Below are 27,677 nucleotides of genomic sequence, written 5' to 3'. Positions count from 1 at the left end.
CCAGTTTAACATGCCTGGAAAACCTTCAGTGGGAGGCCTCTAGTGTCATCCAACCCCCCCCCACCACCACCAAAGGGTTGGCTTTTCCTCCAACTGCAACGGAATGTGTTCAGGTACACACAATAATAATAATAATAATATGTAAACACACACTAGTTATTATTTTTTTTATTGATAAGGATTAAGTATGTTATATCTGAATTATAGCTGATGATACTATACACGTTATTATCCGTCTATTTGTATATTTTAAGAATGAGTGATTGCTGAGTATTTTCAATTTATGTTAGCATTATTTTATGTGATATGTATGTGTGCAAAAACATGTAGAAAACGAGAGTAAGATATCAGAAGTAATATTAGTGGGGCTTTTGATTTTACAAGCCAACCGGAAGTTCCGACACTACTGTAAGTGGCTAGCAGCTAAAGCTAGAAAGGTTACCATCAGATCCAAACGCTTATTTAACTTAACTAATTAGTTAGTTGGCATTAATTTGACACATTGTTTGAACATACTGAGCATGAAAATGAGAGAGAAGTAGAGATACTGCCAAGTCGTTTCAATAAACTTCTGTCGAGCGACTACTTTTTTACCTGAGGGAAAAATCTATGCTGAGGTTGGTCAAAATGTCTATTGTCTGTTGTCAAATGTTAGCTAGCTAAGTTAGCGTGTGTTACACGAGCGGGGGTGACATTTACAGCAGAAATAACGTATTATTTTCACGTTGGACTCGATGGTGAATCTATCAGAACTGTTATTTGTTATTGCTAATTAGCGGCTGTAGCTCAGGGGGCTAACCGTTAGATAATTGCTAAGATCAGGAAAGCTAGTGTGGCTAGCTGGCTAATAACAGTTTTCTCCAAGGCAGAGGTGGTCGTTGACCGAAGCGCTGGTCACCGCCGCCGCGTCACGACTGAGACATCTCATTGAGAGGTCAAATACTCGTGTCTGTACTGCAGGGTGCGTTGCTCCTGATGTGATGGATATTATGACACCGTAGATCCCAACAGGTTAGTCAATTAGGTTGCTGCCTAACTTAAATTACAATTATGGGAGACCTTTAAAGGATGGAGCAAAAATTAAAGCTAATGCTACTCAGCTAACTGGGCTGCTCAGTGCAGATGCACGATTAGAGGTTTCCTCGAGTGCTTCCCTTGACATTGGATTCACTTGAAAGCACAGTAGATCATTTTGACAGTATACGCTATAACAGTTCAATAACCAATAATGTTGTACCTGACTAGCTTATTCGTCAAACAACAACATTTTCAAGACAACTCCTTTGTAAGGTCGGCTGTCTGTCAGGCCCAGCCAGGTTCAAGCCCCCATGACAACAAAGCATTCCTCCTGCTGAAGTGTCCTTGAGCATGACAATAGATGTCTTCCAGGGTGGAGGCTAGTCCCCTCCTTTAGAGGGGCACAAGTGACAAGAATACTTCCCCCATTGAGATCTGGTGCTGGAGGTTGAAAATCTAAAGCTGAACCAGACTGAAATAAAAAAGACTCTCAGCATCAATCAATGGGGATTATTTTCATAGCTGATCACAGCACCATGAGAAAATGCACACCTGGGTTGAAATATATTGATCCAATATATTGTGTGGCTTAGGGCTGCAAGATATGGTAAAAAAAAATCATGATCACGATTAGTGAGAATGATCATTTTTGCATCACAATTTTCATTTTCACTGAACAAATTATTAAAATCATGATGATGTGACATTTGTTGCGGTCTGTACCAAACAAACATGTTTTCTTACATCTAGAGAACAAGATTTGTAGGCCAGGGCATCTCTGCAGCACTACAGTACTTAATACTGTTTTGTCACAGATTTTACCTTTAACAAAAAAATTGCAGCTTCTGCGTTTTGGATATTGCCCTTGGCCATATTGTGATTTCGATAATATTTCAATTAATTGTGCAGCCCTAGTGTGGCTCATTGTGAATTGTAAAAATGTTTAAAACAATGGTGTAATTCATCCACATCACCTCCACCAGTATGTCACAAATGTAATTAATTTAACATTGTGTCGTGATTTGCCATTTTGTAATTAGCCTCTTAAATTTCATTCAGAAGTTAATAAACAAAATCTAGAACATTAAGACTGAAATGAGGGGGAAGATCCTGATTGATTCAGTTGGTTTGATTAAAATCACTGTCTTATTTACAAGCTGGACTGGTGTTTGAGACCACAGCCCTTTTAGCACAACATTGTAGTATTAAGTATAAAAAATTGTAGCCTGAGACACTTGATGAAAATGGGCCCAGAACAGTTAATGGATTTGTTAGTGTAATACTAACACATAGTTATTATTTCTTACTGTACCTCATAAATGCAAGAGTGGACGATCTCTTCAAGCACTGTTAGATTAGCATTAGCCCTTTAATGTACTATTATCCCAAAGAGTCAGCAACAGCAGTGGTTTCTCAGTTGTCTGCCACAGCTGTGAAGCTTTTGGCCAAGTTTGGCTATTTATATTCAGTCATTTGCTCTAAATTGTTATTTGAATGTCTGATTACTGACTCTTGATTGTTCACCTCTACAAGGTTGTCTATTTGAGAGATGGGCTCTGAAAACCCAGAGGACTTTGGACCCACTGTGATCCTCGCTGAGGAAGACCAGCAAGAAATTGGAGGCCTGATCAACTCTGATGGAGAAGAAGTGGATTTCTCAGATCTCAGTGAGCAAATAAATTGTAACAGCAAAGTATAAACTGAGTGACAAGAAAATAGAGCCCCCTGTACACTGTAATGCAATCCAATATAACAGTCGTGTAATAAATGCTAACTTTGTGAAACTTAATATTTTGAGTTGTTGATGCTTGAGTTTTTGTAGTTTGTGGTGGTGTTGCTCTGTGTATATAAATGACATTGCCAATATATTAGAAATACTATACAATACATCACAACAGGCTCAAAATGTGCCATACAATTGATTCAATACATAAATAAACAACTGAAGTAGTAGTTTGAAAACTGTATTGGGAGGCTATTTTATTGCATTACAATACATCATTCAGGTATTTCCATTTTTCTTTTCAGCCCCGGTAACATCTGGATGCAATTGTCTGTAAATATGATTAGTAATTGGGGAATTAACAGAAAACCTACCTTTAAAGACCTAAGGCTGTTTTAGTAATGACCCTAATACAGCATCCTGTAACTTTGGCAACAACACATGTCGACCAACATGGTAATCTTAGGTCTAAGATGGTTAAAAAAAAGCCTAATGTGTTTAGAACATCTAAGACCACAAATACAGCATGGTAATTTTACTTTAGAGGTATCACAAGACTGTGGAGGTCTAATGTTATTTTGGATGAAAGAATATTTGCAGTTACTTGACGCACTACCTGCCAGGAGTTTAAAAACAAGTAAGACATTTACTCTGAGCTACTTTTGTAGTGTAGTATTTATTATATAAAATTATTATACAAAGTCAGCATAAACATCCAGTGCCACCTTTATGTATTTGTAGCAAAGCTTGACAGATCTGTCTTAAATTAGGATGTGACTGCATGAAGGTACCTGAATGCACCATGTCTGACAGCTCGCATTCAGAGTAGAGATGCAGTGATCCCACTTTCTCTCCCAAACAGATTCTGATACCATAATTAGAGAACTGGCTGATACCAAGTGATCTTTTTTTCTTTCAGTTCTTTCAGATTTTTAATTTCATACCTGTTTCCTTGTGAGATAACTCTCTGACTGCAAATTATGCATTGAGTCTTATAAAAGAACATCTTCAGACTGAATGTTTTATTGCAGAAAAGCATTATCATACTACCCTACAGTATATAGGACTCTACTACATGTCTGACCACCATCAGCATCACTGGCTGTTGTGCTCAGGGATGAACTGTTTTGAAAATGTTTCTTCAACCTTTTTGTTTCCCTAAATAAAATGCTTTCTCATTTTTTTTGTTCACGCAGGAGAGAGTGCTATCCCTGGCATTGTACCTACAGAGCCTCCCTCCAAGACATTTGATCAAAGCGAGAATGAAAAACCACCGTCTCTTCACAGCTGCTCAGTGTGTGGGAAAGACTTCCCTTACGCCTCTAAACTTCAGCGCCACCTACGTACTCACTCAGGAGAGAGGCCTTTCCCCTGCTCCATGTGTGAGAAGAGATTTCCAGAAAAGGGGCTGCTCATGATCCATGAAAGGGTCCATACCGGGGAAAAGCCATTCCCATGCACTTTCTGTGAGAAAAGATTTGCTAGTCAGGGTGAGCTCAGGCTGCACCGGCGGACTCATACTGGCGAGAGGCCGTATCACTGCTCCATCTGTCTGAAGAGCTTTTCCCGACACTGGCATCTGAAAACTCACTTAGAGGCGATGCACTCTGAGGTTGTTGCGGGCTTTACGAGAAAGAAGTTTCCGTGTTCGGACTGTGACAAGAGCTGTAACTCAGCAGCTGAGCTCAGAGATCATCAGAGGACTCACACTGGAGAGAGGCCCTACCAGTGCTCTTTCTGTGACAAAAGGTTTGCCTTGTCGGGTACACTTGTGAGACACGAGCGTCTCCATACTGGCATTACGCCCTACCACTGCTCCGACTGTGGGAAGACATTTGCACAGCAGTGGACTCTGACGACACACATGCGGACTCACACGGGAGAAAAACCGTACAGCTGCACACAGTGCGATAAGTCTTTTGTAGCTCCAGGAGAGCTTCGGAGGCACACCAGGATTCACACAGGAGAAAAGCCGTACACCTGCACGGACTGTGGGAGGCACTTCTCACTGGCAGGAACTCTCAGAAACCACAAAAGGTCGTGTACACAGAACAAGAATGAATCAGTTACAGGTGTCATCTCAGACCCAGTTCAAGCTGCAGTCGGTGAATCATCCCAGCAAGACCTGGCCAACATCAGCTCTGAGGTAGTGACAACACACAGCAATTTCAAGTAGAATGTGTGTTTTTGTTGTGGAAGTTGGTTAGATTTTAAATGATTTCTTCTGCATTTATACATATCATTCTTTACAACCTCCTAACACATTGTTGCCTCTATTTGTTCTTATTAAACGTTTTTATAGGCGTCTGACAGTCAGAGTTTGCCAAGTGCCGTTGAGCCCCATTCCTCAGAGGGTCTTACCTGTGACAATGCAGCTCAGTGTGAAAATAACCTGAGAGAATCAGAACCAGAACCAGAACCAGACCGACAGGAGGATGTTGCTTCCAGTCCGGATATGAATGTAATAGTGAAAGAGGAGGAAGAAGAGGAACCTTTGTGTGGTACATAAACATGACATTCCAGATTTTCTTGTTGTAGTGTATATTAAAAGGAGCATAAATGTTTTTGATGATGATTTTGATATTTATGGGTTGTTTCACTTGTGTTTTCCCCAGTAGAAGAAGCTCCTAACCAGGTGTCTGATAGTGAGGATTGTACAATGCCAGAGGAAACTGAAGAGCAGCAGCAGGAAAGCAACACAGAAATTAGGATTACAGTAAAGGAGGAAGAAGAGGAACTTGTCAACAGTAAGCAAAATACTGCACAGTACAAGAACAGATCACTGTGAAATGTAGTCTTAACTAGGGATATGGACAGGAACCTAGTTCCATTGAAAAACTGGAGTAGGTTTCAAAGTTTCCTGAACTAAATGGATTGTTTTTCCTCAATAATTCCTGTTATTGATTTTAACTCACCTATTTCTTCCCCCATAGCTGCTATTTCACAAGAGACAAAATACTGCACTCCTTTTATTCACTCTTTCATTGTTTCACTCTCCAGTTTTTCTCTGGTGTGCTAAATCTGAGAGTGCTTGTTATCACTGACAAAACCTTATCAGCTACTGCAGCTGGTACTACTTAAAGCCGGACAGGCACTATATGGATTAAGCCAGATTTTAGCCCCAAATTGGTTGCTCTCGAATAATTTTAGAATTGGGACAATCAGTTGGATATCTGGCATGTTTGGTCAGCTGTCTTGGAGTTTGAGCACGTCCATGGTCCGATTTCCCACATGGCTGCTGTGAAAAAATTTGTTATAAGCTTGTTTTAATAATATTGGAGTAGTATTTTACATGTTGTGGCTAAAACTGTAGTCTTGACTGAGAATGCTGTGATATAAATCTGAACTTAGCTGCAAAACAGACAATACTAAAATGTTCTCTCTTTTTCTCAACAATGAGGACGTGGTCGTCTTGTTTGAATAAACTTAATTGGAATGGTCAATGGACAAAGACGAAAGCATGTATTACAGCACATGCTTCTGTTCAGTGTGAGCGTCGTGGCTGATACTGATATAGCGTTTTTTTCCAATAATAATTTTATTCATACAATTTGTAATTTACTCTCCCATTGTTGATCTAACCCTGTGATTAGTGGATGACCTGCTCTACCTCCTGAGCCACAGCCACCCGATCAATTAATCCGTACAGTGTGGACAAAAGTCTCAGGTTCTGTCCCCATAGAAAGGGCAATTAAAACGTGTAGTGTGAGTTAACACAAGATAAATAAAAACGCAGTGAGCTTTACTCACCTAAAGGTTACATTAGCAGGCTTCTCATTTTTAGCCCATTTTGGCAGTTGAAATGACAAATGTCATTGACAGATTTCATTAACTGTCGCTAATTATTGTTAATCCTGTGAGTTGGCCAAACAGCAAGATTAAATTCTTGGCGTCTGGTTAATGTGCTCTTTAAAAGCTGCTTTTTTGTTCTGTGTTTATCTCACAACCAAATGTGGTTTCTTAGAGAAAGAACCATCAGACTCTATTATTTTGATATTTGAAATGATAGAAAGTGGACTGTGTCTTTTTTCAGTTCACTCCGACTGACTCTTTGGTGTCTCTGACTGACTGGTTTGAAAATGAGAACCCTGCACTTGTGGTTAGTGGGGATTTTGTGTTTCTTTATAAGGCTCCTTAGAATTTTACATGATTTGTAGATTTTTTTTTTTTATTTCCTCTGGTTAATTTGACAATTATAAAATCATAGACTCCTTTAGGGACTGATTAGCAATCTGCGTAAAATTGCATTGCTTCTGTCAAGGACCTTTGATGTATCTATTTCAATTCAGTGGAATACTCCTAAGATGAAAAGCCAGCATTTGATCTTGTCACTTTCTTCTATCTTCTATCTGTCCTTTGCTTTTATAATGGACACTTAACTTGCACCCGTAGAGATAGCTTATCAAGATGTCTGTAAAATGAATAATGCTGCTATGGACATTTTTTAAGTTGGGACAGGTACCTGTCCATAGTGGGGTGAGACATTTGGCGCAGCTTTTATTGTACTAGTTAAACCTAAATTCACATGCGCTTCACATCTTGACTGGACTATAATGCTTAGACAGCACACAAATGAGTTGAAGGTTGATCATCGGATCATTTGTTGTTTTTTTAATCTAATTTTACCTCCTTTCAATCTTATATCATGTTGGATTCCACAGTGAGCAGTGTCTTAACAAGCAAAAAGATTAAGGTCAGTTGTATTTTGTCTTCAGTGGTACAAAATGGCATGTGTGAACTTGTCATTTATGTTTCCACAGTGTCTGAAGAGGATCCTGATCATGTTGCTGACAGTGGAAAAGACAGTCCTCCAGCCTCACCAGTGCAGGAACAGTTTAACGACAATCTGACAAAGAGCTCATACTGCTGTGGGCTCTGTGGAAGAGACTGTCACAAGATGTCTGCTCTTCAGATTCACATGCGAATTCACTCGGGAGAGAAACCCTACCAATGCACTCTGTGTGGGAAGCAGTTCACCCAGAAAGGTCAACTCAAAGGTCACCAGAAAGTCCACACAGGAGAGAAACCGTTCTCCTGCCCGGACTGCGGGAAGAGCTTCGCCCACTCGGGGGCCATGAACAGACACCGGCTCACACACACAGGAGAGCGGCCCTACCACTGCTCTGTGTGCGACAGGAGCTTCAACCAGTCCGGCCGCTTGAGGGAACATGAGAAAATCCACTTTGGGGAGAAGTTTGACTGTCCCGAGTGTGACAAGAGTTTTACACGAGCTTCTAGCCTCAAGAACCATTTCAGACTTCACACAGGAGAGAGGCCGTACAGCTGCGACATCTGCGGGAGAGGCTTCAGCCGCTCACAAAGCCTGAGGCTCCACAGACGGAAACATGAGCCGATTCAGACTAAGGAGGAGTCTGCATTCAGTGTGAACAACGATGATTTATCACAGAGTGATGATAACTCTCCAATTAATATGTGTATAACAGAAAAAAATGACTGATAATGTATTTATATAAACCATAGAGATATGTACCAGTAGTAGTATTACAATACAAGATTTTAGGCAGTAAAACATGAACTGAAAGAGGGGAAAGTAAGGGACTACCTCTGTGAATAGACCGTCATTAAACCTTTATGTGGTGGTTCACAAAAAGTATTCAAGCTAAAATATTTAACTCCCAGAATGGTGCAGAAAAATTAATAAACGGACACACGTCAGGTGATGTTCAGCAGCTAACAACACAATTTCACACAAAACATATTTACTACAAACACAACTTTCGTAAAAATCTTGGAAGCTGTTTAGATGATAAATTTTAGAGGTTATATTTACTCGTGTTTATCACTTTTACCCATGTTAGTTGCATCAAAATATCGCACACATTAGTATTTATGGTAGTACAAATGACTAATTTATGGTCTGTGATTTAACTTTTTCCATGCAGTATTTGTCATTCAAACTAATTGTGTATGTGGAAATTGGATTGAAGGGTAATTATGTCTTTGTATCAGACATTATGATGGCCAACGAGCAGTCTAGGGATTAGGTGAAACTGTAATTCATTCATTGGGTATGAGCTGCTGAAATGTCAGAAAAATTTAGCTAGTAATGAAGCGATAGGATCATGATATTCATCAGGTTTTTTGCCAAAACCATTTTGCCTTAGTGTTGATTAATTCTTATCTCTGTTTTGTACAGCAGCCAACCAAATCATGAATCGGGTTCACCTGGTTTAGACACCTCTTAAAGGCCAAGTAACCATTGTGAATAAAGGAATCATCCTCTAATGCTGTGATACAAAAGGCAATAATTTGAAGCCATGTAGATGGTAAATTTTGCCCAGTGCTGCCTCTGTCTAATTGTATGAGACATGTTATACTGAACAATAAAAGTAAAAGTACTAAAGACTATTTTGCTTCAGGATTTCTGTCTGCAGGAGTTAATGTATGAGAGGTATGAATATATGTACAAAAAGTCTTGAATATTTAAGAAACATTTACATAATCTTTTACACTAGAATCAGAATCAGAAATACTTTATTGATCCCCGAAGGGAAACTCTTTCTATTACTATTAAAAGGCATTGACTGTAGACACTGGAAAGAACTTGATATAAACTCAAAAAAGGTCTAGTGTATTAAAATATACTGTGTTTGGCTCACTGTTAATGCTAGCAACTAACCGACTTTCTAACTAAAGTGATATTCTCAGTCAGTTTTAACCAATCCTGCCTCGGTGTTATCTGGTCACACATGACAAATGTTTTGGAACAAGCAAGTGTTTAGTTTGTTTTTATGCTCAAGGTGACGTAGTTTCTCCCTGAGAAGAAGTGTTGAATGAATTCATCACACATAATGCCACATAACATTGTACATAAAATAACGTGTGCCAGGAATATGCACAGTATATAAGACACCTTAAACCAATATTTAAGCAGTATCAGTTTTAATTTCTTGAACCATTGAGCAATTTGAGCTGCTCACTTAATGGTTTTAAAGTGAGGCTTAATTCTGTCAGATGGGAAATATCTATCAAAATAGACTAAATGTTACCAGAAAATAAAACGAAGTGACTTATTTATATTTTATACAGTTATACTATTTTAAAATACTGGTTATGTATTCTATTTTCTATCTGATAGAAAGACCATTTAAAGCACATTTACACTCACTGATATTATTCAGAACAACTTTATTGTTTAATGCTATACCTCTCCTGTTGACCCTGCAATACCGCAGCACACAGATCCACTCACTTCTGCTTACTGGTACTGTTCATTTTCAGGTTTTACAAAACCCAAAGCTGCTCCTGAAGGCAGCACCGTGGCAAGGAAACGCACTCCTGACCCCTACAGTTTTGAAAATGGGAAGACCACTTGACCAATCACTAATTAGTAATCTTATATAGCATAACGCTGTTGACATAAACACATAACATGATATTTGGAGTTTAGTTTACAAATCGAGAATCCGACATACATAAGAGGTTGTTGGGGGACTCTTCAAACGGAAGTGGTCCAAATTACGAGGTATATTGAATGTGACATGAAGATAAACAGACGCACACCGTGCAGACGGTTGAGGCTATCAACAAAACGAATTACTTAGCTAACGTAACATTTATTTAAAGGAAAAGTTGCTCTATATGCTGTATTTTTGTGTCTGTGAAATTCAAAGGATATTCAGGTAAGCAATGCCGATGGTAACGCCCTTGTCAGCTAACGTTAGCTCACGTTAGCTAAAGTTACACTGCTGTTAAAGTTAGCTAACGCTAATAAACGTTGCATTGTTACAATAACGTAGCGGTTACCACTCTGTGTGTCTCGGGCGACTCGTTATTGTTTTCTCGTAAGTGTGTAGTCAGCCAGTCCGCAAGACTGTAATTAATTCAGTGATCAAATGTCTCCTTGGTGAACTTTGACATTCACGTGATTTTCTATGCATGGCTAGCTAAAGTTAGCTACAACATAATGTTCTTTGTACAAAAAGTATGGGCGTTCGTAATAGCTCAACCTTAGATGAAAATAAAGTGAGATGTCACAAGAATGTTGTGTTTGAGACATACACCAAGTCAAGATTTAAAAGTGTGTGACCTCAAGATGACGACTAAACTTTTTTTTTTCCAGCTAAATGTGTCCTTAAATGTTTAGAGTTGTGTGTGTGTGAACACAAACTAATCTAAAGAAATGCTCTTCTTTTATCCTTAACTTTTAAAATGACAATTCCCACTGTAGTCCCCATAATTTTTGTCTTATGCACATCTTCTGCTTTCTGTTACATATTTCCTCTGTTATAGTGTTATGAAACCATTAAAATCACAGTCATTTTCACTTCACTGGTTCGTATGCACACTTCTCCCACCAACTCCAAACAGCCAGAAATTAGATTTGCCGTCATACTAAACTTTGTTCTGTTGTCACTCTCTTTATCTCATGTGTTTCAGTCACTCACTTTGACAAACACACACTATCAGGATGGTGTCATACAAGCGGCTAAACCCTGAAGATATTCAGTTTTCCAGCGCAGTTTTGTCAGAAGAGCCTCGTCCTGTCCATGAAGAAGTTTCAGTGAGTTCATATGTTTATGTATAATGCCTTCTCTGCCTCGAACCTTCTGCAGTCAGAGCAAAGGATTGGTCTCTTTCTGTGAATTTAAATCATTGCTGCAGACACTTCATGCTCTTTCTTCAGGCTGCCAATGTTTTGGGATATTTTAGAATCTAGACGTGTTAGTCAAATTATTTTATTGTTTGATAGTATTAGTTTGATCTTCTTAAAAGCTGAAATGAATAGTCGATTTGGCAGTCATCATTTAAGTAATTGTTCATGCAAAAGTGCTAAACATTTTCTAGTTCCAGCTTCTCAATTGTGAGGATTTGTTGCTTTTCTTTGACTTATGTGATAGCGAACTAAATGTTTTTAGGTTTTGGACGGTTGGTTGGACAAAACAAGACATTTGAAGATGTCACCGTGGGCTTAAAGAAATTGTGAATGGCATTTTTCACTTTTTGCTTACAATTTAAAGACCAAACAATTAATCGATGAATCAAGAAAATAGTCATTGATTAAGTGAAAACAATTGTTAGTTGCAGCCCTAGTCTAAGTCTGTTATGGTTTAAGACAGCTCTTAGGTTGATTTCAAGGTGCCATTTTAGATTGTTCAAGGATTTGTTTGTGTTTCCTGTTTTCTGTGTTTTTAGTCTGTAACAGTCTAACAGTCTTTTTTTTTACAGTATAAAGGGATAAGTCTGGTTCCTCTTGAATGACTGCTCTTCTGAGTGTGTTCCTTATTTGATTTCCTTGTTGTGTTTTAAGGTGCCGGAGCCGGAGGAAGCCTCTTTGCTTCCACGGAGGCCGTCATGCTCTGTCACCACAGGCCTCCTGGTGATTGGCTGCCTGCTGCTGCTCCTTTGTGCAGGCTGGCTACTGGGCACCATGTTCTGGCTGCACAGGCCGTCCAACCAAAAGCCACATAGACCTCCGCCGCCGGAAGGAGTAAAAACAGTAGTAAACGACACTGCAGCTGCATCACGCCGTGAGGCTTGCAGTTTAATCCCTGAGGCGTGGAGGTTTGATTGCTACCCTGAAAGAGGGGTGGTTGTGAACCGAGAGCTGTGTGAGGCAAGGAACTGTTGCTTTATCCCTGCATCCTTTTCCTCCTCCTCAGCCAACCGCCCATCAGGGAGAAATGGTATCCCTTGGTGTTTCTATCCTCCGGATTTCCCTTCCTACTCGCTTGTGTCAATAAACGACACAACCCTGGGACAGAAAGGTACTCTCGTAAGGGAGGTGAAGACCTACTACCCAGCAGACATCCTCACTCTAGAAGTGGTGATACATCATGAGACAGACACGCGGCTACATGTCAGGGTGAGTGGGGTACTCACATGAACATTCAGTTCTCTTTAAAAAAAAGTCACATGGCATGCAGTTAATCTTTTATATCTGTGCAGAGGACTTGTAGCATCATAAATGACCTAGCATCTATTTAAGGTACATGTAATCATACTGATGAAATATGAAACAATTCTCATCAAAGGCATATTAGAGATGAGTCACAATATTTAGTAATGTCAGTGTTTACCATGGGTTTGTAGGGCTTTTACCATGTTACATGCAGTATGATATTTTTCATAGGTATCGTGTGCTTTGGAATGAAATGTAATGTTCCTTGCCATAAATAATAGTACTGTCTAATTGACTGAAGACTCATCATAACCTGTTAATTGTATAAAGAAATAACAAACAATTACCATACAAACACAGACCTACACCATCGCTCACTGAATTGCACTGGAGTTCATGATAAAGGAATCTATACATACATATCTATACATGTGAGCAGACCCCGTGTACTAAGGTTTCATAGAACAATAAGATGTGTGCCAATCTTTTGATTTGATTTGACTTTATAGGTCAGTTGATCTAGTCATTATTACATACCGCTGTAAATTCTCTGGTCTGTAATTTAATTACAAACTGTTTGTTTTTCTCATCTTTCTCAAACTAGATTACCGACCCTTCTAATGCACGGTTTGAGGTTCCGATTTCTGTTCCCACTGCCACCAAGAAGGCAGAAAGTCCAGAATACATGGTAGAGCTTTCAAAGCAGCCATTTGGTCTCATTGTGAAGAGGAGGGCTACAGGATCAGTGCTGTAAGTCTGACTTCAATAGGCTACATTAGTGTGGGTAAAGAAAGGGTTATGGTCACAAGTGGACATGTATTGTATACTAGAAACTCTCTTAAGGCAAATTCAGTTGTGAAAATAACTCACTCTATGTTGTAATATAATAATTAACAATATAACACTGTTTCCCCTTTCAATGGTTTCCTGTTAGTCTGAACACCACAGTGGCTCCTCTCTTCTATGCGGATCAATTTCTCCAGTTCTCCACCTCCCTGCAGAGTCAGTTCATTTATGGCCTGGGCGAGCACCGCTCCACCTTTCTGCATGATGTCCACTGGAACACACTTACCATGTGGGCCAGAGATGTGCCTCCTACGGTATGGAAATTCCTGTTTTTGTCATTGTTCTGTTTATAGTTACAGCATTTTAACCGCAGACCCATATATTAACTTTCAACTGACTGGCCTTTGTCACAGCAGACGTTTGACTTTTAGTAGGAAAAGCACAGGTGTTACTAATAACATTAACGATAGCTCACTTCAAGTGTCCCAGTAAGCCGTGACACTGAGCCAGCATTCACAATAGACCTTTTTCACAGCATACGTTTTGACACACAAAAAACACAGGTGTATCGCTGTTTAGGATTTGGTTTGATTGAACGTGCAGTTCATCTTTGTACAAATAAGATAAAATTAACTATCTTTATGTTCCTCTCTACAATGTAGGAACAGACAAACCTATATGGAGCCCATCCATTTTACTTGGCAATGGAGGACGGAGGGAATGCACACGGCTTCTTCCTGCTGAACAGCAATGCAATGGGTCAGTCTGCTTGTCGCCCTGATACTTTTTTCACTCTGTGCAATAATACACATTAGTGTTAGAATTGGTGGATTGCAGAAGTGGAAAAGTAGCTGATTCTTACAGTGTCGCAACTGTTTGAATGACAGGATTAAGCAATTTCATAGAAGAAGAAGTCCCAAATGGCAGTTTCTGCACTGTCACAGAAGCATGACTCTAGTGTCATTAAATGTCAACTTTCAGGTTTTTTATAAAGAGGTCATTTAGATGTCATGTTGTATTTCTTATCGTAAATACTGAGCATTGCAAACTGAAAGGTTGAATTGTTTTGCAAGCTTAGTCAAGTTTAATTTCATTGGTTTCCCTTTGCGATCATCATATGGAATGTTAAAAATTAGCTTTTAATGTTATAATGCAGATCTTTGTTCTATTTCCATCTGTTGCTCCACAAACCAGAAATATTGTTCATGAGCAGGGATAATCAGCTGCGTATTTTAAAATATTTACGTGACTATACATTTTATTCTTAGTTACTCATTTATATCCCATGTTTTTCTTACTCAGCTTACTCAGAAGGATTTTCTAACAAATGTTTCATCAGTAGTTTTTTTCTGTTTCATCAGATGTGGTCCTCCAGCCCGCCCCAGCCCTCACCTGGCGTACTATTGGTGGAATCCTTGACTTTTACGTTTTCCTTGGTCCTGATCCTGGTTCAGTGATTGGACAGTATGTGGAAGTCATAGGTCAGTAGGAGTTTGCTGGGATGTGGGAATGCTGTGTACAGTAGCTCCATGACTGTAGCATATTCCTGTCTTACAGACTATGAAGTTATTGTAGACTTGCTTTTTGCAACTGTCACTCACTTAAAGAGACGTTCCACATTTTAGTCACACTGAGGTACTCCTGTTGAACAGTAGTAACTGTTGTTCGTAGAAATGATCCATCCGATCGACTTTTTATCAGATTACCTGAATGAATAAAATAACCATCAACAGACATACCGCAGGTCTCTCTGTGAAGTAGCTACTTTGCCTTCCTCCTCTGTTTTTAAGCAGAGATTCTTCACCACCACACATAACCACAACACCTCGTAAATAACTCAAGAAAAATTATGAACATGAAATACAAGTATTGACAGAAAAGATTCAGCACACTTTACAGAAGATTTCCGATATCATGTTTTAGTTAAATGTGAGTGAAAAACCTCTGTGCAGCCTGCTTCTGTATCAAGTATGGCAGTTCGATCCACAGAAACTGAGAAAAGTAGTAAAACACTCTATAGACCATGGCTGTGTAGGTTGGTCTTCATGGTTTTTGCTATATGGCTCTGTCCAATGTACGCAATTCTGTTATCCCAAGTGTTTATTTCCCTTAATTCCTTTATTTGTTACTGATGATATCCTTCTACCTTATTCACACTCCTCTCTCTCTCTTCATCCCTTCATGTTTTCACAGGCTACCCAGCGATGCCCATCTACTGGGCTTTAGGCTACCATCTCTGTCGCTGGGGTTACAACTCTAGCAATTCTACCTGGGAGGTTGTCAAGAGCATGAGGAATAATAGGATACCCCAGGTAAAGTTGACCCAACACACTGTTTGTTTGAGTGTCTGTCAGTATATATATTTTTTTGTGTTCCTTTGAGATATAATTATTTGTGTGTTGATTTGTTAACAGGATGTCCAATGGAATGATATCGACTACATGGACCAATTTATGGACTTCACTTTTGACTCAACAAAGTTCGCCACACTGCCTGATCTGGTCAAGGACCTGCATGCTCATGGCCAGCGCTACGTCATGATCCTGGTACACAGGAGTTTGTATTTGCTTTCATTTGTGTGTTGTGTCTGATTTGGCATGTTTGTATGACAGCTGTGTCTCAACCTGCAGGATCCGGGTATCAGCAGCACACAGCCTGAGGGCTCATACTGGCCGTACGATGAAGGACTGAGGAGAGACGTTTTTATTAAAGACGCTGAAGGAAAAACACTTATTGGGAAGGTGAGACACTAGACCCTGTAATGATGTTTCACAAATGAGATTATCCAAAGACACAATTACTACTCTCCCCTCTGTCCACTGCTGTCAAAAGGAAATGTTAAGGGTGTGTTAGAAATACGATTCTCTATCTCTTCCTCCAGGTGTGGCCTGGTCTGACAGCATATCCTGATTTCTCTGATGATGTGACACATGAATGGTGGTACGACAACCTTCAGAGGTTCCATGAGAAGGTGCCATTTGATGGATTATGGATTGTAAGTATGGAAATAGGAGATACTATTGAAGAACTGACTTTAATGATTACTATCGTGGCTCTCTGCATTTCATGATATCGTCTCCCTGACCTTTGTCTCATTCGTTCTTAGGACATGAATGAGCCGTCAAATTTCCTGGATGGGTCTACCAATGGCTGTCCATCAAACAGTCTTGAAAATCCTCCTTACACACCTGGTGGGAGATGTGGATCTCAAGCACAAATCACACAACAAACATAACACATACACAATTATAGAGTGTAAATGATTGTCAAAATGTAAAAGTGTGTCTTTTTCATTTTAGGCATACTAGGAGGTTTGCTGAAAGCCAAAACTGTGTGTGCCACTGCACAGCAAAAGCAGTCCATACACTATAACATGCACAGCCTCTATGGACTTATGGAAGCTAAGGCGTCTGCAAGGTTAAGACCTACAACACACATACACACACATAGGCACACAACAAAGATAAAATGCTGAACACTGAAAGACTTTTTTGCTATGTGAACAATTAGTGTCCTTTCCTTAAATCGGCTGCCTGTCCACTGTCTTTTCTTGCTCTGTGTCCTCTTGTCCAGCGCTCTGAAGCGGATCGTGGTAAAGAGACCTTTTGTAATCTCTCGCTCCACCTTCCCAAGTCAGGGGATGTACTCTGGTCACTGGCTGGGAGACAACAGGAGCCAGTGGAAAGACCTGTACACTTCTATTGCAGGTTAGATCATTTAGACAACTTTTTATGAATGTCTAGACAAAACAGAAGTTTGGTATAGAAAAAAATATATCCAACATCGTATTGCCTCTGTCATTGGGCAGGGAAGAGGTTATTATCAAAGTATTAAAAATATATAAACTTGCTCTCACACATATTTAATTGTATATTGTGCATTATTCTGATATTAACATTTCGCTTTTCCAACCTTTTATCCAGGCATTTAAAATTAGTTTGACCTAAGTCAACAAAAGGGCTACTTCATCCCCGGCACCACAACTTAGAAAATTTATTTTTTTCCTGAAGCTCCATTTTTTTGTATATTAACAATGAAATTACTATTTGTAATGTGAAAGAGGTGTCTTGTAGTGATGAATCCTCAAAGTATTTTGACCAACTCTACAGAGCTTTTTGACCTCTTTCAGCCTTTTTAACATTGTTTTTTTTATTTTATTTTTATTTAGCCTGCACATTTACTGTTCAGCTGCAGACATTGGGGAGATCAAAACAGAGTTAGAGCTGTCAGGTGGACAAAAACACAATTTTAAATGAATGCTAATGTTGCTCTCTGTGTCTGTGGGTGTGTAAACAAACAATTGTTTGCTAACATGTTAGCAATAACAACTTTCTAAGCTGATAATATGTCAGCTTGTTGTGCTTTCTGCCCCCAAGTGGCAAAATAAATGAATGCAGCTTTGAGTGATGAGCCATTTTAGTTCCATGTTGGTCAACAAATGCAAACTAGTCAGCAATTTGGAATATATTTACAGGATTTTATGACACATTTGTTGTTGTATAACTGCTAATTTGAGGGTTGTGCGATTCTAAAGATCTGCATTATGGTTTCATGTGGCAATTACACGTTTTATTGCACACACTACTCTGTGATTATTCTGTCAACTACGGTATAATGAGGAGGACCACTAACACCCAAGCTGATGTATTGTTTTTAGATTTCTTAGAATTGTGTATGAAATTGTCCATTCAAAATTTTAACAATGGTTCTCCGCTTGTTGTCATTTTACTGTCTCTTAATGTTTATCTTTCTCAAGTTTCTCCCTTCCATGTCCTCCTGATGTTGCCCACCTCTCCTTTGTCTCCCTCAGGTATCTTGACCTTTAATCTTCTGGGAATCCCGTTGGTGGGAGCAGATATTTGTGGCTTCAGTGAGGAGCCGCAGGAGGAACTCTGTGTCCGATGGACGCAGCTGGGAGCTTTCTATCCCTTCACACGCAACCACAACGCCATCGACATGAAAGTAAGATCTTAACACCACTGCTCCAACGTCACCACAAAGCACAATGGGTAAAAATGCTCAGGAGCTATTAAAGCATTGTGGTACAAGCTGAAGTACCACAACACCAAGGGAAATTCCTCTGATTCTGATTATACCACTGTAGTCTGTCCTTCACTCCCTTTTAGAAATGTAACGTTTTTTCTTTAACTGTTTGATTTGTTTAATTTACAGCCTCAAGACCCAACAGCTTTCAGCCCTCTGGCTCAGACAGCCATGAAGCAGGCTCTGCTGCTGCGTTATTCCCTCTTCCCTGTCCTCTACACTCTCTTCCATCATGCACATGTACACGGACACACTGTTGCACGGCCGATAATGTTTGAGTAAGTAATGCTATTTGATTTAGCTTGACCTAATTTGATTTGTTATTGTGGCTGGACTGGGATGATCTTTTTCTTACTGTATGTATCCTGTATCTACTCAAAAGGTTCCCAAAAGATGTAAGAACCTATGGGATTGACAAACAGTTCCTGTGGGGGAAGAGTTTATTGGTGACACCAGTATTGGATCCTGGAGTTGACTATGTGGATGGTTACTTCCCAGAGGGTCTGTGGTATGACTACTACACGGTAAGACCCACACTCCCACTATCAACATTCAGCCTAGTACGCACAGAGTATACAGTGTTGTATGAGTTGGGAACAAAATAGTATAAACAGTATACTAACAGTATTTGGCCACATGTGGTCTCTACTTCCCAGGGTGATTCTTTGCACAGTAAGGGGGAAGAACTTCGACTCCATGCACCTCTAGATAAGATCAACCTGCATTTGCGTGAGGGCTCTGTTATACCAACACAGGTAAATAGGATTCTTGGTTCAATTTACATTGTTGTTGTTTTTCCTGAATGATTCTAAATTTCCTCACTTATAGGTCACTTTACACTGTACAATTTTGGGCTTGACAAATTGGAGAGAAACAGGGTGAAATCTTTGGTTGTCAATCCAAATCAGTGGTACTAGATCGCACTGTGAGTCCACCAACATACGATTTACAGCTTCAGCGATTAAAGACATCCTGCGTCAAAATTCTGACAATCTCAAAAATAGAAAAATTGCACAATGTGACTGTTGCTATGGCCCACGTCTACAAACCAACCAATCAGAATATGACATAAAGTGAAGCAGAGGTTTTTGATGCGTAGAAGTGCCAGCGCAATGACCGAAGCTTGTTCATTGTTTTGCGACATTTTCAAAACATGAGAGGGGATGATGCGAGTTGATACAATGTCACTGCTTGCATCTGTTTTTCCTATATTTACGTTGTTGCACAGTGATTCACCAGGCATTCATCACACAATCTGACATGCCTCAGAATGAGCAGTGTGACTCAGATAGTGACCAAGACTTTACTGGAGCCATCTCACATAGTGTGACATATTGTCTTCAGTTTCACAAACACTGAAAATGCCATTGATTGAGTTTTTCAAACAGCATCTTTATTTCTACTTTGTTTAAAATAGGTCTTTTTGGGATTTGGGTTAACTAACTTAAGCCTAAAAAACAATCTTAATTATTCATGATGTTTCTTGGAATAACTGAATATTTGTCACATCTGACATTTTTGTGGACATATGCAAACCCTACAATCAGTACAGTAGTTTCTAAAGTCACATTTGTTTTTCTCTCTCCACGTATGTGTGTACAGGCGCCCAACCTGACCCTGTGGGTAAGCAGCGGTCAGCCTCTCCATCTTGTCTCGGCTCTCTCTGACGATGGTTCAGCCAGTGGAGATCTGTTCTGGGATGACGGAGAGAGCATCGACACCTATGAGAACAACCAGTACTTCTACATCATCTTCAATGTCGCTCAGGTACTCACACTCAACTAGTTTTGCCTTTAAAAGAAAAAAGAAACCACCCTCAGTATCTGCCAGTGGCTGATTCCAGACTGCTTTGTCTGAAATAATTAAAAAATCTTTAATCTTTCAAACAGCATTTTTGCCACATTGCAAATAATTTCATATCATGCACGTTGTGGATATTTACAAAATATATAAAGTAAATAGTAAATATTTACATTTGATGCTGGGCAGGGAGCATACAGTTGGTTTATCGGTGAGTGGACCAAAACAGTAAAGTTGTGGGATTTAAAACCAAAACGAGCTGAGAGACGCTAAAACGCTGGGTTGATCATGAGCAACTCCTTTCACTTTACACATAGTCCATTGACTCATTTTAATATAAAAATATTGATTAGTGCAGCTTCAATGTCCAGTTTTTAAGCAATATTCATTGCAATATTTGTCGCCATGTAACTTATACTCATCCATCTGCTTATTTTGTAGAACGTGATGACATCACAGGTTCTCCGTAGCAACGTGGAGGCGACGTATATCACCGTGGAGACGGCCTCCTTCTATGGTGTGAAGCAGAAGCCAAGCAGATTGCTGGTGAACTCCCAAGATACAGCGTTCACCTACAGAGCCAACCAGGTGAGCTTAGGGGTCAGGGGTGAACGGATAGACACAGAAAAAGAGTCACTTGGGCTTAATGTAGTTGGCATTGGTGGATTTAGCCATTAAAATAAAGTGGTTAACGTGCCTGGTGACAGATCACGCAACGTATTGTATGATCATATGTTTTTTATGTATAATCTTAATCTGAAAAGTAACTATAGCTGTGAAATAAATGTAGTGGAGTAAAACGTACAATATTTCTCTCTGAAATATATTGAAGTAGAAGTATAACGAAGCATTAAATGGAAATACAAAGTAAAGTACAAGTAAATGTACTTAGTTACTTTCCACCACTGTGTGACAGCAATGGCCTTGGTTGGAGTTTTAATACAGAGTGCCAAATCCACCTTTCCGCAAATGTATAATTTGTTCAAATAAAAATCTGATCCAGTGTAACTTAAAGGTATTAAAGAGTGTCTTGATACCTCTTCTGCAGTACATGCGGTGTGTAGTTGTAAGATTAGCATGTTTTATGGAGTAGGCTTTTGTTTTATTAGAATGAAATGAAGAAGTTCTTCATGCTGAAATGATGTGTTTGCTTGCCTCTCTCTGCAGGTGTTAACAGTTGCAGATCTTGGTCTCAACCTCAGTCAGAACTTCACCATCAGCTGGATGTAGTGAATCAGTTTTTATTGTTGGTTTTGTTGGTTTTATTTGCTGTTGGCTATTTAAGTCACAAGCTGGCACACAGTGCCAGTATTATGACAGTGATGTTTTTTTTTGTGTTTTGGCTCTGTACTCCAGAACATTGGCGGTCAAAGGGAACAGTAACTGAGGTTAAAGTATTTGTATTGGGTGAACAGTGTAGAACATAGAAAAGTACTGCAATTCCAAAGCTGAGAGTCAGCACTTTAACCTTATAGTTAATATTATCTAATGTGCTGGAGTACAGAGACACAACAAACTGTCCGTCTGTCAGGAAACAGGTAAACAGATAAAAGCATAGGTACTCTGGAGAGAGTGAGGTCAAGTTTGTGTTAATCATATTTATAGTATAACGTTAAGAAAATGGACAAAAGCATTTCTGTGTACAGTACGCAATCACTGACCTACAGTAGTCTGGACACTGCTTTTATTATCTGTGTGGAAAAATGTAACGATTGATAACTTATAGTTGAACTGTCACCTGATTTTAACAAAAGTGTTGCTTGGCCTTGGTAGCTTTTTTAGTTTTATCTTTAGTTAAGTTCATAGATCAAATCTGCTTTTTTTTTTTTTTTATTCTCATCAGCAGAAAGATTATGTGCAATAAGTGAAAGAGAGGATGATCTAGCTTCCTAAAAATATGACAAGAGTCTGAATATATGTTCATGATGTAAAATATTGTATGTGCTTGAATGCTGTTTACAGCCTATTTTTGCACTACTTAGTACTGCAGTATTGTAAAGGTAGTACAGGTGCCTTATGATTCTTGTTTGTGTGTTTTTGAACATCTCTGGGTTTGTTGATCCTTTGTTCAGCTTTATATTGTAAGCCTGTTTTCAACGCTAATGACCATAGCACTGCTATGCACGAGGGTTACTTTTAACTGCATAACTACGGTATACTAGACCAGCCATAAGTGTTCTGCAATCGTTTTACTGTGAATTTTCTCAGCACTGGTTTCCGTCACCTCTGATGGCAGAATACAACTAAAACCTAAGACCAGATACATTTCTTGAACTCTTTGAGTGACGTTTTCAAGCTCAGCAAAGTTAATTCTGCTGAAATTTGACCTTTATGCTGTGAAAATCTGATTTGAATTCATAGTCTTTCTCAAAGAACATCAACCGAAGCAACTTTAGAATACTAGAATATTTGTTCAAGAAATCGTCAATGCATGTGTGCTGTAAAGCAACCACGCGAAACCCCAAAATATTTTTAAGCATGTAAAGACAACCATACAGAGTATATTTTACTGTCATTTGTGTTAAGGTAACTGAAATTGTGACTAAATATTTGCGGTATTTTATGATGAATTATTGTGTTGCTCAAATTTAATTATATGAACAATATGAAAACTACTGGAGTTGTACTGGATCTTTTTTCTGTTTCATGATAAACATCTTTTGGGGCAGCAACAGGAAATTTGGTCATTCTCAAACTGATGTCTTGACCCCACTGTATTGTCACTTTAAAGATTCAAGGCAAAGAAAATTCATGTTTTCTTGTTTTTTCATTAATAAAGTATAATTTTGACCCCTGCTGTGATCAACAGATTTTATTAGAATATATTTTATTTTGATCTTACCTGCATTTGGATTTGAAGCTGAGGTGCTGGAGCACATGTGCCACTAGAGGACACAATTTCTCAATGCTGTGATGATTGTTGGCATCATTCCTTATATCAGATGCTGTTGTTTCCCCAAAGGCTACAAAAATGTGATATCAGATTTTATATATTTGTCAGCTTTAATTGCAGATTTTCTTCAGGTTTGAAATCCTATGTAGAAACATTTGAAGGAAATCTGAATAACAAATTATCATTATCTTCCGTGTCTGAACTATGTATTTAATCCCCAACAGGTCTGAAGTACTCTGTAACCAAGAGTTATCAAGTATGAGGTTAAACTTCAGACAGTTTTACTGTAATATTGAAATATGGCCGTCTTGTCTTTTTAATACCAATTGTAGAGTGAACTACAACCGTTGCAGACTAAGAAACGTGTTAAAGGTTAAAATCCTTTTGTTCGTTGGCTCAAATGAACAAACTCATATCCAGTATTTTATATATTCTTTATATTTCTATATTTTAAAAATGTATCCCATCTTCCTCCTGTTGTCTTTGCAGCAGAAGGGATTCTGACTGTTCTTTTTCAACACTGCTTCTTCTTTCTCTACCTTCTTCTCTGTCAGTGTTTCCCTTTAATCAGCTCTCCATCCCTTTGCAGCCTCTCTCGCTCTCTGTTTTTAGCCTCCACCATTTTAAACCCAGTGTTTATGTAAATAGAGGAGTCTCAGGATGTCTGTCATTAAGATACACAGGGTCATCTGACAATTAACTTCTCTCTTAAAAAAAAAAAAAAAAAAAAAATCTAGTTTGTGCTGCTCTCCATAGAAACTAAGCAGAAAACAAGCTGTAAACTGAAAGAAGCACTGAAGCAAAGACAAAAAAATGACTGGATCTCATGAGTCATGACACCAAACAAGTATTTAATTGTCCCGGACACACACACACACACATCGACTTGTCCCATATTCCCCTCTGATAGCGAGGTAGGTTGAATTATCCTCCAATACTAATAGACTCACGATAGACATGTTTTTATTGGCTCTGTGCAAACGTTCACAGGCTAACTGTTTCCAGATGGCAGTTTGTGGAGGGCACATATATCATTCAACAGAGGGGGAGGAGAGAATAGAGAGAGAAAGAGGCAGATAGAGAGCAGTGGGGGTCTGTCAAAAGCATTCTGCTCTACTGACGAGGGCATTTCCTGTCTGGATTTAGGAGGATTAAGTATTTGTGCGTGGGGTGTTTGTATGGTCGGCATGTGGAGAGAGGGACAAAGTACTTCACTGGACTTTTTGGGGGATTCTGCACATGTTTGATTTGAGTAAACATGCTTGTAAAGGCATATTTGGGAGGGATGGGAACAGACATATAAAAGCAAGAACTTATTTTAGTGTCAGGGTTTACACGTTTTTGAGAAAAAAAACCCATTGTTGCCAGCTAGTGTTTCAGTCTGGGCTTTCTGAGGTTGCTAGTTTTGTCAAGTTGAGTCATGTAGCTTATTTCATATTGAAAGCTTCGCAATATGCTTCACAAAACAAAACCAAAAAAAAATTGTTTCATATTGTAAAATGAAATATGTTCAATTTGATTTTAAGCATTTTTGACAGATAGTTATTGTGCAAGAGAATCTTGGGGGTCATAAAAAAAGCTAAAAGCAGCTTCATTGTTCCTTTTCTGGTAGTGGTCTCAAACACAGAACGAGTACAACAACACAAACTACAGCTTGTGTGTGTGTGTGTGTGTGTGTGTGTGTGTGTGTGTGTGTGTGTGTGTGCAAGCGCTCACTCTCCTTCTGTTTACTTATATTCACTCCATCAACACCACCAGTTTTGTGAAGTCAAGTAATTTTTGGCTTCACATCTTTGAGGAACATTTAGGACTTGAGTTTAGGTTTGTGATGAGAGTTAGATTTTGGTAGGGAGGAGCTAGGAAGTGAAGAAATGATACATGGATGAGTTTTTTAATTTTTAATTTAAGTCAGAATTGTGCATGTGCTTTGCTTAATTGCTAATTTTCAAAAGGGACAATGGTAATTAAAAACGAGGCTAATCTACAGCCATGCTGGCAGCTCTGTAAGGCGGTACTCAGGCACAGTGTTACTTTGAGCTAAATGCTGACGTCAGCCAGCTAACACGCTCACAATGACAACGCCAACATGCTGATGTTACCATGTTCACAATCATAGTCTTCCGTGTTAGCATGCTAACGTGCTAGTTAGCACTAAACACAAAGTACAGTTGAGGTATTTGGTCAAAAACCAAAGTATTTTAGGATATTTAGTTAGACTTAGTTTGACTTGATTGTGTCGCTACAGGAAAAGTGATCATAAAAGTGATTACAATTCATCCTGAGGGGGACATGAATTTTCACTTAAAAAAAGTTTGGCCTCTGAAACACAACAAAAAATGTGAATACATGATAAACACATGATAAATGTTTCACCATTTTCTGGATTCTGGACCAAATTCAGGTTTCACCAGATTCTGGACGCTCTCGCTGCCAAATACTTGGTATTTGGCAGCGAGAGCATCTGCACTTTCCAATAAAGCAGAATCCTGCAATAATCCTTTTAAGTCTTTATCAAGTATTCTGGAGGTTGTTCACTCACTCACCAGTCTGTATTTGGCCTTCACACCTACAGTCATTTAAATTTGGTCTTCCTCAAGGATGTTGTGAGGTTTGCTGCTCCATGACATGGCCTGACAAGCACCTAAATATTTACCCTGTTATCAGATTAACTTACTTCTTACTTTTCCTTTCTTTTTGCGCTCTTCTCTTTCGTGTTTGCTTTAGGTAACATCATACTTATACAGTGTGTGTGTGTGTGTGTGTGTGTGTCTGCTTTGCAAACAAAAACTTTTAATCATTATCTGTCCATTACAGAATCCAATTCTGCTTTGAAAGTCCCTAAATTTCCTTCAACTGACAGATTCCCTTGATGGTTCCCTTGATTTTTGGAGAATATCTGAACCTGTCGAGAAATTTTAGAGGTTTTTTATGAACTGTGCATTTAAAGTAAAACATCACACCAAGCTGAAAAACACTGACGTCTTCTAGTTGAAAGTATGGCCACACCCAACAGTGATGTCACAGTGTATCAACCACACTCAGGAGTGCGCTTCTACATCACTGCAGCAAGTTGAGAATTTCAACCACTGAATCAGACTCACTTCAAAGCAGCAATAATTGTAAATTATCATCAGAAAGTTATAGGGAATGTGCTGACAAACAGTTGCTAATATTTAACAGCAGACATGGAGCAACATTAGCATTTAAGTCCAGCATTTACTCTCCTTTTGGTTCTGTTTTAGTATCCTCAAAGTCCTAAATATCTGGCTCTTTAGCTAATACATGCTCCACTGTGTTCACCAGCTGTGCTTTGCATTGTCTATTTGGTGCTGGGCAGGTAGTGTACAGTAGGTTTATCAGACCTTTATTGCTAAAAACTGGACACGAAGTTGATGAGTAGAGAGAGTAAACCAAAAGAGTAAAAAAAAGAGCTGAAATATGCTAAAAAAGCTCTGTAGAGCTCAGGGGAACCGCAAAATTGGGCGATAATTCTCTGAGTGACTACAAGTTATCCCTTCCACATACGCATAACATTTGATCCATTGTTAATATGAAATATTGATTAGTGCAGCTTTAAAGTGAACTGAGTTGTGGCAATTTAAATGTATCGCATTGCAGTAGCACCACCTATAGGCAAATGCCATGAACGAGGATTGCTTGATGTTTTCATTTTGTCTAACCTTGTTCAAGAATGATGGCAATTTATGTCAAATAGGCGACAACTTCAAGAATTTGGCAGCCAATTACATGATAATGATATAGAACATCAAAAAACAAATGAAAAATGTTTTAAGGGATATTGAAATATGTATTGAATTTGGTAAAAAATGTCATACAAATTTAAGAAGGAATGTTGGAAACACCGTTTTGCAAAAAATTGGGAATTGGTGACAGATATATGTTTGTGGTGATTTATAAATGGCCACATGGTGGCGCTATAAGCACCAGTAACTTGTTTCTTTTCCCCATGGGCCAACTTTCCACCTAATTTAATTGGAATCTGCAGATTATTCTGCTAACAAACAAATTAACAGGACCAGAAACAGACATTACACTGCAGTGAAGAGGGTGAAGCAAAGTAGGCAGCTATTCGCAAGTCTGAATCAGCAAAACAATGCCCCTCTCTGCTGTCGGCCTGCTACATTATGAACAGAACATGTGTGTAGGCATCAGGTAACTTAGTGAACAGACACCACCCGCCTCTTTAAACACACCCAGCAGACAGGACAGGACAGGCTGACAAGCAACAACCACACCTGGTTAACTGGTTTCACAGTTTATCCTCCATTTACTAAAATAGCTCCACATTCTAATATTTAAATAAATATTACATTTTCCTGCAATAGCTCAGCAAATAAAAATGTAAAATGTAAATATGGTAGGGCAGTGGAGGAAGTACCCTCAGTTTTGTCTCTGGGTTTTTGAGGAGGAGTTTAAATGACAAAATGAAACACAAATTACATGTGGTGGGGTTTTTAAAGGCAGCTGACTCTGGTATTCTTTATGGTATATCTGTAACATCAAAATCAAAATAAAGGAGTTTCCAACAGGAT

At 39.0% G+C, this 27,677-nt stretch overlaps 2 protein-coding genes across 5 annotated transcripts; both read left to right on the top strand.

Annotated features, from left to right (window-relative positions):
* Window positions 1–392: 392 nt before the first annotated feature.
* On the top strand, window positions 393–9,109 carry LOC122872120 (oocyte zinc finger protein XlCOF28-like). Of its 4 annotated transcripts, none has more exons than XM_044187902.1 (7): window positions 393–617; window positions 870–1,011; window positions 2,551–2,684; window positions 3,937–4,886; window positions 5,043–5,241; window positions 5,356–5,487; window positions 7,501–9,109. In XM_044187902.1, exons 3-7 carry the CDS (start codon window positions 2,567–2,569, stop codon window positions 8,196–8,198), a joined length of 2,097 nt encoding a protein of 698 aa, XP_044043837.1. In that variant the 5' UTR covers window positions 393–617; window positions 870–1,011; window positions 2,551–2,566; the 3' UTR covers window positions 8,199–9,109. The 4 variants fall into 4 exon arrangements, with proteins under 4 accessions (XP_044043837.1, XP_044043858.1, XP_044043830.1 ...); XM_044187923.1 differs by having other exon boundaries at window positions 866–1,011; window positions 5,359–5,487; XM_044187895.1 differs by having other exon boundaries at window positions 866–1,011.
* A 1,096-nt stretch (window positions 9,110–10,205) lies between these two features.
* Window positions 10,206–23,026, top strand: gaa2 (alpha glucosidase 2). Its single transcript, XM_044187792.1, has 21 exons — window positions 10,206–10,383; window positions 11,141–11,264; window positions 12,012–12,566; window positions 13,207–13,352; window positions 13,537–13,702; window positions 14,051–14,147; window positions 14,750–14,869; window positions 15,582–15,700; window positions 15,803–15,934; window positions 16,019–16,129; window positions 16,270–16,383; window positions 16,495–16,579; window positions 16,688–16,805; window positions 16,962–17,095; window positions 18,199–18,350; window positions 18,561–18,709; window positions 18,814–18,955; window positions 19,088–19,186; window positions 20,034–20,198; window positions 20,673–20,819; window positions 21,399–23,026. Exons 2-21 carry the CDS (start codon window positions 11,172–11,174, stop codon window positions 21,459–21,461), a joined length of 2,907 nt encoding a protein of 968 aa, XP_044043727.1. The 5' UTR covers window positions 10,206–10,383; window positions 11,141–11,171; the 3' UTR covers window positions 21,462–23,026.
* The last annotated feature ends 4,651 nt before the right edge of the window (window positions 23,027–27,677 follow it).

The sequence above is a fragment of the Siniperca chuatsi genome, linkage group LG3 (assembly GCF_020085105.1).
Source record: "Siniperca chuatsi isolate FFG_IHB_CAS linkage group LG3, ASM2008510v1, whole genome shotgun sequence".
NCBI classification, from domain to species: domain Eukaryota; kingdom Metazoa; phylum Chordata; class Actinopteri; order Centrarchiformes; family Sinipercidae; genus Siniperca; species Siniperca chuatsi.
The sequence above is the reverse complement of the archived record's forward strand: the minus strand, read 5'-3'. Positions and strand labels throughout refer to the sequence as shown.